This window comes from Ammospiza caudacuta, chromosome 2 (assembly GCF_027887145.1).
Source record: "Ammospiza caudacuta isolate bAmmCau1 chromosome 2, bAmmCau1.pri, whole genome shotgun sequence".
Classification (NCBI taxonomy): domain Eukaryota; kingdom Metazoa; phylum Chordata; class Aves; order Passeriformes; family Passerellidae; genus Ammospiza; species Ammospiza caudacuta.
Window position 1 is genome coordinate 29,890,383 of NC_080594.1, and position 14,440 is coordinate 29,904,822.

The 14,440-nt window shown below is 49.1% G+C and overlaps 1 protein-coding gene across 2 annotated transcripts; it reads right to left on the reverse strand.

Moving 5' to 3' along the window:
• Positions 1-1,806: 1,806 nt before the first annotated feature.
• POPDC2 (popeye domain containing 2) lies at positions 1,807-12,691 on the reverse strand. 2 transcript variants are annotated; one of them, XM_058799950.1, is made up of 4 exons: positions 11,818-12,691; positions 9,400-9,508; positions 5,825-6,182; positions 1,807-2,234 (listed from the first exon to the last, which is right to left on the reverse strand). In XM_058799950.1, the coding sequence occupies exons 1-4, from the start codon at positions 12,360-12,362 to the stop codon at positions 2,152-2,154; spliced, it is 1,095 nt and encodes a 364-aa protein (XP_058655933.1). In that variant the 5' UTR covers positions 12,363-12,691; the 3' UTR covers positions 1,807-2,151. The 2 variants fall into 2 exon arrangements, with proteins under 2 accessions (XP_058655933.1, XP_058655932.1); XM_058799949.1 differs by having other exon boundaries at positions 5,687-6,182.
• Positions 12,692-14,440: the final 1,749 nt, after the last annotated feature.

Below are 14,440 nucleotides of genomic sequence, written 5' to 3' on the forward strand. Positions count from 1 at the left end.
GAAGTCTGGAAATAAGTGGTGAAAGATTACAGTGAGATGCATGGCCACAGAAACAACACACCCACACCTTTTCCACACCACAATACATATGCAAATTAAGGAGGTGACAAGTCTTTCATCATTTCTGACCACAAATCACATCTTCTGTTGACCATTTTCTCTGGTTCCCTGTACTGGCTTCACTGAGAGACAGAAAAGTGCACCAGGAATTCCATGATCAGGAATGAGAGACATGCTAAAAGCATTGAAGAATTGTCTCAAGTCATTTGCCATGAGCTGTCACTCCTGCTCCACTAGACTGTGTCACAGGATTAGCTCCTGCTTTCCGTTCACATCCAAGATTTTGGGCCCTGCCTTATGACTGTTTGGAAGGACAGCTAACAAACACCATTTCCACCACACACTTGGAAGGGGGATAGAGCTGGACTCTGACAACCTGAGAGAGATCCAGGTTAGTTGGCACCATGATTGAAGAGTTTTCTGGGATCTTCTTGTTGAAGACTGGACTATAAGCTCAGCAGACACCTGTGAAGGGCAGTGTGTAATTCAGCCCAGCCTGGTCCACTGCTTCAGGCAGGTGCATAAAGCACCTCGACAGATGGACCCAGTTCCACTGCACATTTCAGCTCCTTTGCAGAAGAGATCCTGACAGCTCCCATGTCAATCTGCTGCAGACATTTCTGAGCTGTGAACAGCAGTGGGGTCAGGCTGAAGCACCAATGTATTGACAGAGCATGGTAGCAACCATGAGCAGGGTGATTCCCAGGCCTGGGGCAGCCCCATTCTCCTGCCCTGGTGTGGCAGCAAAGGCGAGCAGTGCAAGGAGCTGAGTACAGATCCCACATACCCACCATTCCAGAGGCCCTTGGCAAGAGTGCCAGATCCCAAGGGCACAGGTTTTGCCCAGCTGAGACTTGTGAGACAGAGGCTGGGTCACAGCCCCTGTGTGAGCAGGGCAGGGCAGGGCAGGTGGGGCTGCCTCCACCAGCCCAGGGCTTGCACAGAGCCAGCCCCACAGGCAGAATGGCTGTGCCCCAGCATGGCTGTGCCAAGAGGCACTGAAGGACACCCTTCCCTGTGCTGAGGGAAGGACCAACATTCCTTGCTCTTTCCCTGAATACCTGCTCTGGAGAGGCTCTCCACTGCTCAACTTGATTGCACCAACTCAACTTGATCACACAAGGCTCTGTGAGACAGAGGATTCTTGCACAGGTACCTCTAATTCTCTGACTGAGAAAATGGCTGGGGAAGCTCAGGAGACAAATGCTGTTGCAGCTGAGCTTGGAAGAGGCCTTCCATCTCTACACTATTTTCATTAAGGCATTGTCCTTCCTACCAATGGCTGCACTCCTCACAGATGTTTTGTATCCATTACTTTCTTCATTTGATGTTTGTGCACTCTGAGGTCACACCCACCTTGAGCACATTAAAAAAGGGTTCTTTCCTGCACCTGTTCCCAATCTCAATTCCTCCTCTTTCTTATTTCAAGAATCAATGCAAACAACAAACCAGAAGTCTTTTTTCACCAGCTTCTTTGAGAAGTTGTGCTTGTCATAAATGAGAAATCCTAACTCCTGGAAAAGTAATTTCTGGTCTTACTAGAGTGGATGCTCAGCGAGATGCATATCATCAAACTCTCCATTGCAAGCCTTTTACCAAAGCTGTCAGGCCCATTTCCCCTTGCCCCATCCACTCTGTGCCTTGAGATCACCTCAAGTGATCTCCCTCTTCAAATCCTCCCTCCCTCCCTCCAGCTGTTTTCTCCCTCTTCAAATCCTCAAACACCAGTAGTTTCATCTCTGACTTTAATGGGAATCATTGAATCAAAAGGAACACAGATTCTGCAAGCAGGCTGGTATTGCTTGCAGGATTTTGGTGCACTTTGGTGACAGAGCTGCTGACAACCTCAGAGAGGCAGGACTAGAAAACAGACCGTGGAAGCACGCTGGGGAAGGCAGCTCTGGTGAACAGCCATGGGGTGGGAGGTGCTGGAGTGTCACACTGCAGTCCTAAGCAGGTGCTTCATGTGCTCCTGAGTGTAGATATCTGCTGGCAGACGTCTCTGCATGCTAAAGAGTGTCTCTGGTCAAAAACCTGTGTGAGCATCTGCTCCCTTGGAGGGGCTCCGGGATGAAAGCAGCCTGTTGTTCCCTAGAGTTCGGGGGTCTGAGTGGGAGCCAGAGGGGCTCGTCCTTTGCAGAGAGGGTGAGAGCTCTGGAGATGGTTTTCAGAGGCTGCAGAAGGAATGCAGTGGAGGAGGGAGGAAAAGGGGAACAGGGAACAGAGGGGGGAGGGGGAGAGAGGGAGAGAGAGAAAGAGAGCACACCATTACTACCATACTTTCAAACTTTTCCAAGACACAAACCTCACGGAGCCCACCATTACCTGTTCTTCTCCCCTCCTCTCCTAAATGACAGTGCAAAAGTGCAAAGCTATGTAATTCCTCAACAACTGATAAATCAGGAAACAGGGTTATGCACTCCTTCTGAGATGGCAAAAACAAACCCTTCCACAAAGCTTCTGTGATATTGGTTAAACAAAGCCCACAGCTACTTTGCTTTTGCTCTCAAAGCATGTACAAAACGTTAACTACTAACTTAGATACCAAGTTGCAGACCATCAAGCATCCATTCACCCATCTCACCCACCAAATAGAAAGGCAGCCCCAAGATGTAATTGTAAAAAAAAAGGTAACAACAGCTACACATCCTGCAAGCACCTGATAGCAACAAACTAGAAAAAATGTAGTATGAACAGGAGAAAAAGCAGGTGGCTCTTGGTTGTTTAAACTTGCTGGCAAGGAATAAAGCTTAGCTTCCTCTGGAGCACTGAGCTATACTATACTGTTAAAGCAAGCAGTGAACAGAACTTTTGAACCCGCCTCCTTTGAACAGGCAGCATCCTCCTTAGTGAATGAATGTGCTCATCAGTGGATATCACTGTCCACCTTACTCATAAGCAGACTAGAAACGCTTTCAAGGAACTAGCTGACATGAATAGTAGGCCAATATATCTTCCATGAATGTTTTCTTGTGCATGACCTTTGTAGCACTTTGGGCATTCAAGAATTGCCCTCCTGAACTGCAGTGTTGCAAGGTGGCTGCTGTAGTGACAGAAAAGGAAAAAGAACATCATCCACAGAAGCATTTCAGCAGGGGGAATTTAGAGAGCTGCAAGGTGATTACCCACATTGGGAGTTGTGGGAAAGGAGATGAGAGCACAGACCAGGGGAAAGCCCCAGGAGAGCTCTGACCTCAGGGATGAAGAATGACACTGCAGGGGATTTCCCTGTTTATTACAGATGTATAAAAAAGTTAGGGAAGTGCTTTACCTGAGCCTTGGCAGACCTGCTCAGATTATTTACTGAGCTGTGAAAAGTTTTTAGACAGAGTGAAAACCTGCAGCCCCCCTGTATCACTAGTTTTTGTGGTGAGGCACTCAAGTCACTGTGGAATATTGTCCAGATGTGACAACTGCTGCTGTGCCACTGGGATGTGATAGGATGTGCTGGGATGTGATGTGGTTAGGACACACAAGTGCCAAGTAAGGTAACAGGGAAGTTCTCATTCCACCACTGTGAGCACACTAAACAGAGTTTTGGATTCCTTGTCTAATTACCTTAAAAATTCAAATACCACACTGTCTATTGTCTCCTGACTGACGGACATGGAAGATCATCTTCCTCTCCCACCTCAAATACAAGCCAAACCTGGCTTTTACTGCAGGTCTCTGCTGCCAATAGCAGCACTCTTGTCTCTGTCACAAGATCTAGAAAAACAAGAGCTTCCAGCTCACAACAGGACTGTGTGAAAGAAAGAATAGCCTTTTGCTGTATAGCAAAGTTTTGCCCAACACACACACACGCACACCCTTGTGTGTATGTTCACAGTATTGCCTCACTGCCAAAAATGGGTGGAAATTTTAAAAAAAGCTACAGTGTTACTTGCCTCCTTCCTTTTTTTATTGCATTTGAAATTCTGGTTTTATTGAGCTTGATCAACCAGGAGAATTCTACCAGTGATCTGAGAATGGATATCCTCCGAGAAGGCAAAATAGAATCAAAGCACAGGCAAAGTGACTTTGCTGTGTTCACAACACTACTTGCATTCACTTGTGATCACAGTTTTCACAGACACTCTGACAGCAAGGATGAAGGATGCCTCATAAGTGATTCAGTGTTCCTGCCTCCCCAAGTAAGGATTGAAAAAGCTGCAATTTCGTATCCCCAGCAAAACCAGGGGCTTCACATTCCTAGAACAAATGTGGATTTTTTTTTCCTCTCTCTGCCTCCTAAAAAAGGAAACAACAACGAACTACACAAAACCAAACAACCCCAACAACAAAACCCTAATCAAAGCTCTTGCTAACTCTTTATCTGATCCAGCCACAAACAAATACACTTGTTCTTTCCCTGGTCACTTTCTTCCTATCCCAGGTAATATGAAGAATACTGCAGACTTGTCAGGGCTCATGCCAGGAGCCAATGCTCCCTGTCACAGCAGACGAAGAAGTAGACCCAAGCAGGCACAGAGAAGAGCAGGGTGCAATGTTGCTGTGTTCAAGGCTGCCTGATGGAAGGCAGCCACCCCAGCTGCAGCCCAGCCCTGCAACTTCCTTCCTGCTGTGCAGACCCAACTGAGATACATGCAGGGGTCACTTCTAGGACAGAAATCCCAGTCCCAAGCTTGGGGCCTGGCAGCTGGATTACTGTGGGCGGCAGCAGGAATGCACATTTTGGGGTCTGCAGCTGGTGTGTAGCAGCTGGCATGCAGTGGCTGGCTTAAAGTAGCTCAGGCTGGAATTTCTCTCTTGGCCACTTGGATTTGAATTTCAAGCACAAGCCACTCTCCCATCTATTTCTGTTTGCCTGCATTGTTCTTCTGCCCCAACAGCCATCAGGCAGGAGAATGCTTTTCCCTTGTAGAGTAAGGAGCTGGTATTTTGGAAGAGAGCATCTCATTCCCACTCACTCTAAAGCAGAGTTTGGGGCATCTTAAAACAATGCTTAGCCTGTCAGTCCACCTAGGGTGACTGGAGGAAAGACCTATACCACCCAGGGCAGACTTTTCAACATCTTACTGATCTAGCAGAGATCAGAATCTCAGCAGAAACAAGGAGGAAAAATCTAATGCTGGGATGAACTGTGGTGGGCAGGGAGAGGAAGGACTCTGAGCTTTGTCCCCTTGCCCGGACTGAATACTTGCAGGGTTTATAGCAATTCCTTGCTACCAATCTGCTATAAACCCTGGAGCTGTTTCTAGTCCTGTTGGCATCACCTAGGATGTGGGCTTTCTCACCTGCAGAGCTCTTGCTCAGCTCAATATATACTGGAGTATCTCCTGCTATAGCTCTACCTCATTGTCTCTGTGACCACTGGTATAAGCCTGACACCATTTCAGTGTTTCTGCCTCTCTTCAGGGATGGGGAGAGAACTGGGCAGGGAAGAGCTTTCTATGGCCAGGTTACTGACCCTTCTACCCCACAGCACAGCTGGTGCCTGGAGTCAAGCCTCTGCCCTGCTGCTTTTCCTTAGCAAAACCACCTAGCTTGAGCCCACCTTCTGGGATTCTTTGGGGCAGCGGGCCAAAAACCACTGCAGAGGTGCAAACCCACGGCAAAGGGGGTCCAGCGCTCTGTCCAGGCAGATGCACCACGGGAAAGACTTGCTCTGCAAGTGGGTACTTACGCGAGGGTCCCACACAGGGTGAGGTGTGCCCGTGCCTGGAGTGCCCTCACTTCATATACTCCCCTTCGCTCACATAGTCCATAAAAGACCCCGGCAACTCAGCAAAATCTTCCAAGACAAGACTGGTGGAGTCCTCACCCAGCAGATCACTGTCGGGCCGGGACGCCCGGGGGCGCGGAGCCGGCGGCGGCGGCTGCGGCGGCGCCTCAGAGACGCCGGCCTGGCCAGGGACCGGCAGAAGCTCCTCACAGTCCTCCGACTCCCCCTCCGAGGAGGCCGGCCCAAGGACGTGGTAGAGGCTGGGCAGGCGGATGTCGAAGCGAAGGCCAAACTTGGCGAAGAGCTTCTCGTTGAGGGAGTAGAGCTTCTCCGAGATGTCATAGCCCAGATGGGAGGAGAAGAGGCGGGCGATGTAGCGGTCCTTCCTCAGGAGGAGATACAGCTTCTTCCTCGGCCAGGTGATGTAGCTGCAGTCGGTCTCGGCTGTCAGCGTCACCTGTGGGGCAGGGAATGAGTGGAGTAAGTCCCACTGCCTGGGCGGGGTCACCCACCTTGGAGCCATGGGCTTCACTCACACAGGGAGTGCCCTCAGCCCCTTTGAATCCTACTCCCCTTGGAGATGGTGGGGCTGGAGAGCCAGATTTTCCTGATTGAATGACTGAATAAATCCTTATCTGATGCTGTCTCCTCTCCTAAGAAGGCAAAGACCCCATTTTCCTATGCAATTAGTAGCACATCCTCATTTAACCCAGCCACATGGATGGCTATGATTCACCCTCTTGCTTTCAGATGATGCTCCCTATCGACATCTGAGGGATGGAGCTGAAATGAACAGGGCAGCACAGACATCTCTATCCCTCAGAAATGCTACAGAGGGGGCTATTTTTGCATGCCCAGCCAGCCTGAGTTGCCAGCAAGGAGCCCTGGGGGAGGCTGCTGACCCAATGTGCTGCTGGATTGCAGAGCCCCACAGGCCCTGCTCCAAGAAGGCCCTGAGTGCTGGAAGAGGCACCTGAAAGGCTTCCCTGGTCATCCTGTGCCTGAGGGACATCCTGTCTCAGCAGTTCTGCTAGACTCTGTAGGGCCGAAATGGCCCTGAAGGACATTGCAGCACAGCTCAGTGAGAAAGGAAATGAAAGGTTTTATTGTGTTCATGTATATGTAGAAAACTCACAAAGATTTATTGGATTGATTTTAGAGAACATTTCATTTTCCTTCTGGTTTTGCCAATGTAAAGAGAGACCTTTTCCCCCCTAAGTGTAGGACAAGAATAATTTCAGTCAAAAACATTTTGTAGTATGTAAGTGTGTATTATAACAAATAATAATAAAGACAAGAAATGCAGGAAGGGTCAAGCTGCCCTGGGCCAAAGAAGAACATCCGAGTGTAATAGAGACACTGGCATGTGAACAAGTGCCGGAACCAAAATATTCCGGGGGCTCCCTTTCACTCTGTGCCCAGGGGTCTCCTTGGTCAGCCGCCATGGCAGAGGGCCACTGGGAAGCTGAACATGGCTTGGCTGCGTGTGTGTGTCCTTGGGTTTGATATTTGATGCCATTGCCCTGCAAACAGCTGTCTGATGAAAGAAATATAGGAGATAAAACCTGAGAAGTTTCCCAGGCCAGGCAAGCAAAAGGAAGGGTCACACAGAAATTTAAATGACCGGAATCTCATTTTCCTAACCAACCTCTGGTGCAGGGATCAAAAGTGATCCCTTCTTGTGAGGGATTGAGATGCAATAAGCAAACCTGCCACCAAACCAGGACAGCAAGACAGATTTGTCCTGAGTCCCCCCTGACACAAGTGCTCCGGCATCAGCAAGAGCCTGTAATTCAGCCTTCTGGGGGAAAGTGCCAGCCCTGAAACCAAACTCCTTCAGGCACTGGGACCCAACAGTCCTGTGGGAAGCAATCAGCCAAAGCAGAAGCTCAAGGAAGGCAGCTATTCTCGTAGTCTAAGTCATGCTTCTGCCATTTTTCAGTGGGCTCAGAATTGAATTTGTTCAATCCAGAGAGCAATGGGGCAAGAAAAACTTCAGGCAAGAAAAACCTTCCACACCTTCCTCCAGCAAAGACCCAGAGCCCAACATGCACTTTTTAAACCAAATTATTGTGTTGCTAAGACAAGGTTGAGAGAAGTTACAGAGTTTTATTAGCTACTTGTGTGAGAGGGACTAGTGTGTTAAACAGCTGCCAAAAGCAGCACATCACCATGATTAGCATGGCCACTGAGAGTAAGGTCCTTCCAGGTACATGGACTGGTCAAGTGACACCTGGTGACTGCTGGTCTCACACAGCTGCTACTTCTTCATGCTCCTCTGTAAGCACACTGGGGTTTAGGCATTTCCAGCATATGGCCTTCCCTACCTAGGGCTCTACCTCCCCATCCTGATGCCAGGCATGGCTGACCTCACTGGCCAGCCCTGTCCTGCAAAGCAGATGTGCCAGAGCGTGGTGCTGGCAGGGCTGGTGCAGCCTGGCCCCAGCCTGCTCCCAGGCTGTCTCATGCACCACAGGTGAAGAGCCTCAGGAGGTCTGGGAACATTCATCTCCACAGAAATCAGCTCAGAAAATGATGTGGATGTCTTTGCAGGTTGCATGCCTGCAGTCAGCCATTGCAGTCAGCCATTTCCCTGCCCGTAGCCCATCACTCTCTCTGCTGGATTCTTGGGCAAATACAGCCCAGGAGCTAGCAGCAGTCTGCTGCCAGATTGAAGACCTGTGCAAAACATGAGATACACCAGCCCTAGCACAGCCATGCTGTTGTTGCCTTTTCTACTTCATTACCTTGCTCCAACATCCCTATTTCTGCTCACTATCTGTAGCCCTGTGCCACAGTCACATAGCCAGCTATCTCCTACAACCATAATCACTGGTGATGGCACTGTTTTCAGGAGCAATCACCATGAACCTTTCACACATGAGCCAAATTCAGACCCTAGGAAAACAGATTTGGAGAGCTGCCCTGGTTTAACCAAGTTTGCTTGGGGCTACCTACCCTCATGAGAAAGCATCATTCCCTCATGACCCTCCCATGCTCCCAAGGGATTAGCAAGATCCCTCCTCATATGCCCTAATTGACATAATGAGGATTGACATCCTGACAGGTATCAGGCCATCCTGAGATGTGCATTAAAGACAGGGAGATGTAGGCTTAAGTAATCTTTTCCAGAAAAAAAGCCAAGATAGACTGTGGGGTGTTTACAGCAAGGCCAAAATCCTTTCAGTTACTGCAAATGAGAATTGGTCTGGCCTCTCAGCAGGGGATCTTTCTGCTCAGAAAGAACCATATTCGGGTGTGAATCATCCTTTGTGCTTCTCCACCCAAAACACATGACCATCAGAAACTTCTGTGAGGGACAGGATGTTTGTGGATTTACATCACTGCTGCACGTGGCCGGGGCTGCCATCCTGATGCTAGGACTGGAGAACACTGTAAGGGAAGAGAGCCAGCAGTCTGGCACCTCCATTCCCTGATAAACAGGAAGGAGCACCGTGCTCCACCCTCCTTGCTATCAGCAGATAGTAGGAGCATGCCCTGAGGTCTTCAGAACAAGGTAGTAAAAAAGGTTAAATCACAATCCTATGCTGGCTAAACCACCAGGAAGGGGAGGAAAGTATTCCTGGTCAGCTTTGAATGGCACAATGGGGCCTCTCTACCTCCTTCTCAGACGTGCAGCAAAGCACCAAGGAGTGAAGCTGAGCTGTGGTTACCTGGAAAGTTCCTTCCTCAGAGGGTCGCAGCGACTCCCATTCTGGAGAGTCCAGGAACTGGTATGGAAAGACGTAGTGAAGGAATTGTCCGTCCTGGCACACTCGGATCCTGCAGAGGACAGGTGAGGCAGACAGGCTTAGGCCACAAAACAGATGTCACATAAATCTGATAGCTCAAACAGTGTGTCCCACCAGGGAGGAAAGAAATACTTGTCTCACAGATGTCTCATACCCTCTTGGGACAGCTGCAGGTGCTTTAGTGATGAGCTATCCCTCCTTTCTCTGTGGGATTTGCTGCCACTTCCCCATATTCCATCTGTGTTCTGTTCCTTGCTACAAAGACAGCCCTCACAGGTGCAATGCTAACCCAGGACTTCTCAGCCCACAGGACTGCTGCTTTCTAGGTACTTCTAAGCCAGCCTGTGGCTCTTGGTACTTGTACCTTCCTCCTGTCTCCAGGATTGCATGAGGGCATTCCCAGTCTTGTACTGGGAAGTCACTGCATTCAGGATCCCCCAAAATCCCACTGCCCATGGTTCCTCACAGATCACCCCGAGAGCTCATAGTTTGCTGCACACTAATGCTCACTTTCTCTTGGCCTTCTGAGTATCCCTTTGCCTACTTTTGCTACAATTTCCTGCCAGGGTCAAGGTCAAATGTGCACTGAGCTCTGCTGTGGGAAAAGAGAAGGACCTGCATGGGCCTGAAGCAAGGACAATGCCAGGGCACTCTGGAGTTCTATTCATAGCTCTGCATCACCAGACTTGGGGCCTCTTGCTTTCCTGTCACTGTGTACCCCTGCTGTATGATGCACAAAGGCAATTCTTGCCTTCAGGAGTTAAAAGACTGTTCACCTCTGGCTTCTAATCACCTGGCAGTGCTGCCTGCAAGGGTCATGGATTGTAAAGCACATTTCCCAATCCAGGCATATTCTGCATTTCCAAGACCCCACTTGCTCAGTCTAAGAAAGAGCACCATAACAGCAATTCTCTGCAGGGTCAGCAAGGACCTCACAAGGCAATAGAGCGGGTACTAGGAAAAGTAAATCCATTCCCACCTCCATGGAGCATCCTTTACCAGCCAAGATGCATACTTCCCACTGCAAAGATAGCCCAACAACTACCCACCATCACCATCTTACATTGTCTGTTGCAGCACTCTCATGCCCACAGATGTAGCATCACATTATCCAGTGCAGGTCAAGACAGCACAGACTCTTCCCCAGAAATATTATTTACTGATTCAGTAAACCTCAGAGCCAGCTGCTCACCAGACATGTTTGGTAAGGTGAAGCACTACTGGAAACACACATATCAAATTTACCTCCAGTGCTTTGCCATTCATTATCCTGGTGGACCCAGGGTGCTCTTAACACATCTTAGAAAAGGGATCAACACCAAAAAAAGGAAGGTCAGCCATTCTTCTTTGCAGACTCCCTCACCAGAGAGGATTGGTCACTGCAGTAAAACAGGAGCCCCAGGTGATGCTTTGCATTCCCAAAGGAAAATCCTTGTGGGACACACCTCCTGCAGCTCAGCACTGCTACTATTTAGAGATCATCTTCCTTTCCCATTCTTATGTAACATTAGTGCCAAGTTTTTGGCAGCAGACTGGAAGCCAACACTATTGCTATTTGTATGCATCTGGATTTTGCAAATTGTTAAGTGGATATGCTGCTAAAGGCAGCAGATCTCAGGTGAACAAATGCCAGTACTTGATCACTGAATCAAATCTCCAGTGTCACTCTCTAGAGGTCCCTGAGGTTCTCCTTGGTGGTCCAGAAGAAGGAGTATCATAAATGCTTGACAGCACAGGGAAAGAAAGACACCTGATTAGGCAGGATCCACCACAGGAAAATACTCTCTCTTTTGAGGAAATGGTGCTCAAAGTGAAAAATGTCAAAGCCCTGAGTGTTGGGGTGTTGGGAACAGGAACTTCTCCCTGAACACTGCTGGCCAGGGAGAGCAGGTGAACTGAGGCCTCAGCACACTCAGCACACAGCTCTTCATATCACAAAGGTGTGCCTGGTACCCCCAGGTCCAGACACACTGCTTTCCTGCCTTGAGAAACACATTCTCAGAGCCAGTCTGCTCCCATCAGAATTAAGATCACTTCAAAATGACAGACAAAGGGGTAAGAATTCATCAAAAGTATCACAGGTAAGGTTGAGCTCCACTTCATTGCCCACAGCTTGAGTCTGCAAACCATTCCCTGAAATACCCTTAAGTTAGAAAAACAAAACAAAACTAACACCCCAAAAAGCAAATTTCCCCCTTCCCCAAAAAACTGATGCATATCTGAGATCCTTATCAGAGGAAGGAAACAATCCTCACCCCAGTTTCTACAGAGGGTGATAATACAACAAAAAGCCACAGCAGTTTGCTGTCAGACTTTGCTCAAAGATGGGGGAGCCTTTACCTGCCAGACAGCAGCAGCGAGAGGCGGTCAATGGGCGTCTTGCCCTCCACTGCATAATTCTGGTCTCTGACTAGCGACTGCACCTGCTCCTCACAGCACTTCACAATTTCTTTGTAGACTTCCAGGGGCACCTGCAAGGGCAGGTACATGGTCTTGTAGAGGAGGTCAAACTCTTCTGGGATGGTGTTTCTGCGGAGCCGGTACGCCAGGTGAGCCAGCTGAAGCAAGCAGGCGAGGACCAGCAGCATGTTCCAGATGAAGATGTCCAGCCCACAAGCACTCAGCCAGCCCCACAGAGCGTAGCAGAAGTAGCCTGGGGCCAGGAGGCCAAAGATATAGAGGGACCCAAAGATGCCACTTCCCCCCATGTAACCCAGGAGGACAATGCAGCTGGCCAGCTGGTAGGCTGCTTCCTCTGTAATCTCCTTCCAAGCATCACACACCGGAGGCTGGAGAACAGCCTGGTCCCAGGAGGGGCTGTTTGCGCTCATCCTGCCCCACTCCCCACCCTCCCCAGCTGTCCTGCGATCAAAATGAATTGTCATACACAAAGGGTGCTGCAGAGGTTGGAAAGCAGAGCTGCTGGGTAGCTGTTCCTCCTCCTCTTCCTTTTGTGCACCGTCTGGTCCCACAGCAGCGTTTCAAAGTAACATGCTAAAAAAGAGCTGTCGAATGTTTTTGCACCCAAAAAATTCCAAAAGCGTTCGCTTCTCCTCTTTGTGGCTCACAAAGCGTCGGCTGGCCCCCTTCTTAGCCACAACAGTGAGAAAAGAAGCTGGCAAATGTGAGGCCAAAAGAGCTCAGTCAGAAAAAGAGTCGAGGCCATTAGCTAGAAAACTCACTGACGGGACAGAGATCTCCTTGCACTGCCTGTCTCGCCTGCGCTGCAGCAAATGGAATAGCGACCGTGAGAGAGCAGCAGAGGGAGCTGGTGATGAGTGTGGAATGTGTATCTCTTGGCAGTGGAACGGAGAGAGACCCCAAATGGATAACCATGTTTGGAATTGAAATCCAAGGAGCAAAAGCAGCGAAGAGAACAGAGAGCAAGCATGCACCCGCTACTTAACATAACTCAGGCGGCCAGATAAGCCCAGCACAGCGCGAGGAGGGGAAAGGAGAAGGGAAAACAACCAGCTTATCATGGCGAGCTCCAGTCACACATCAGACTCTCCACTGCTCTGCACTCCTGCAAGAGAGTGACTTTCACCCAGCACAAAAAAGGAAAAAGGTCACCCCCTTTTCCCACTGTGGTTTGTAACCGTGGCAGGGACTTGGCAAAAGAAGAGAGGCTGGCTCTCAATTAATACTCTCCATTACAGCCTCCCCTTACTCCAGCGAGCTTCCTCTCATGGGGTGTTTTAGATCAACGGGCATAAGGAAAAGCTTTGCACAGCCAGAGAACTGTGAATGCAAGGGATAAAACTAGAGCAAACAAACCTCTGGCACCCAGTTTCATCTATCATGAAGATGACACTATCCAGCCTGCCAAAAGCTTTGTGAGCGTGTAACACTTGGAAGCACATTTTGTGGGGAAATCCTAGTTGAGGGATTACAGGCTCTGTTGGGAAACACCCTTGAGAAACATCATCTCACATTCTCATTTTTCTAATAGCTACTTAGAACCTGCCCTAGACCTTCATTTAGCCCAATGAGGACAGCCAACACTTCCCACTCAGGTAACCCAGGACAGAGGCGCAAGAGGGAGCCTTTGAGGTCAATCCTCCATGGTCAGCTACACAAAACATGCGTAAATGCAATTCCTCCCCTGCTTCAAGTAACACATTATCAGTCACACAGGCAGGATCTGCCCCACTGCCAGGATGCAATTACATTTCAGGCACTGACGCAACCCACGTGGTCTCCCATCCCAGTGTGAAGTCAGCCTGCACAGGTCAGTGGGGTAGAGATAGGGTTTCAAGGGTGGTCGTGTTTCAGGCCGAGCTTGCAGCTGCCCTGCCTAACATGCCATTCCCATTGGCACCATTCAGTTAAAGACACACTGATTGCCTCTCCTAACTAACAGTGCTCTGGAATAACGCTGTCTCCCAGGCAAGGCTGCAGTAATGCTTTATGACAACCTTCAAGAATCCATCGTGGTTTTGGACAGCACAATCTTATTTCTGCAATGATGAGGCCATGTGCAATACAGAGCTGCATGGTTCCTAAGAGCCATCCTGGCAGGCTGACACGTGGGAAGGAAAGAAGACAAATTAAACTTTGCACAGGGTGAGCACAGTCCATTCAGAAAGGTGCTTTCTGTTAAGGACAAAGTGAAAAAAACAGTGAACCTGGTCTTCAGAGGCCCCTTAACTAAATGAAGAAATAAATCCTAGCTACTGAAGCAGAACAACACCCATCTGCAAGAGTTATGGGGAAATGAAGAACTTTCTCTCAACCTTCTCTCCAAAGCAGGACAGATGATCTTATAGCTAAAGCATCACAATAAAAAAATCTTGGGATCCAGGCTCTGTTTTTCATACCATTGCCATATACTCGCTATATGATCCTGACAACAACTTGTGTACCTTTAGGCCTCTGCAAAAAATCTGTAAGGAGCCTTCTCTCCAAGATAGGCTGACATCTGATAAAATGGGGAGTTGGGATATCAAGATTGTGAACACTT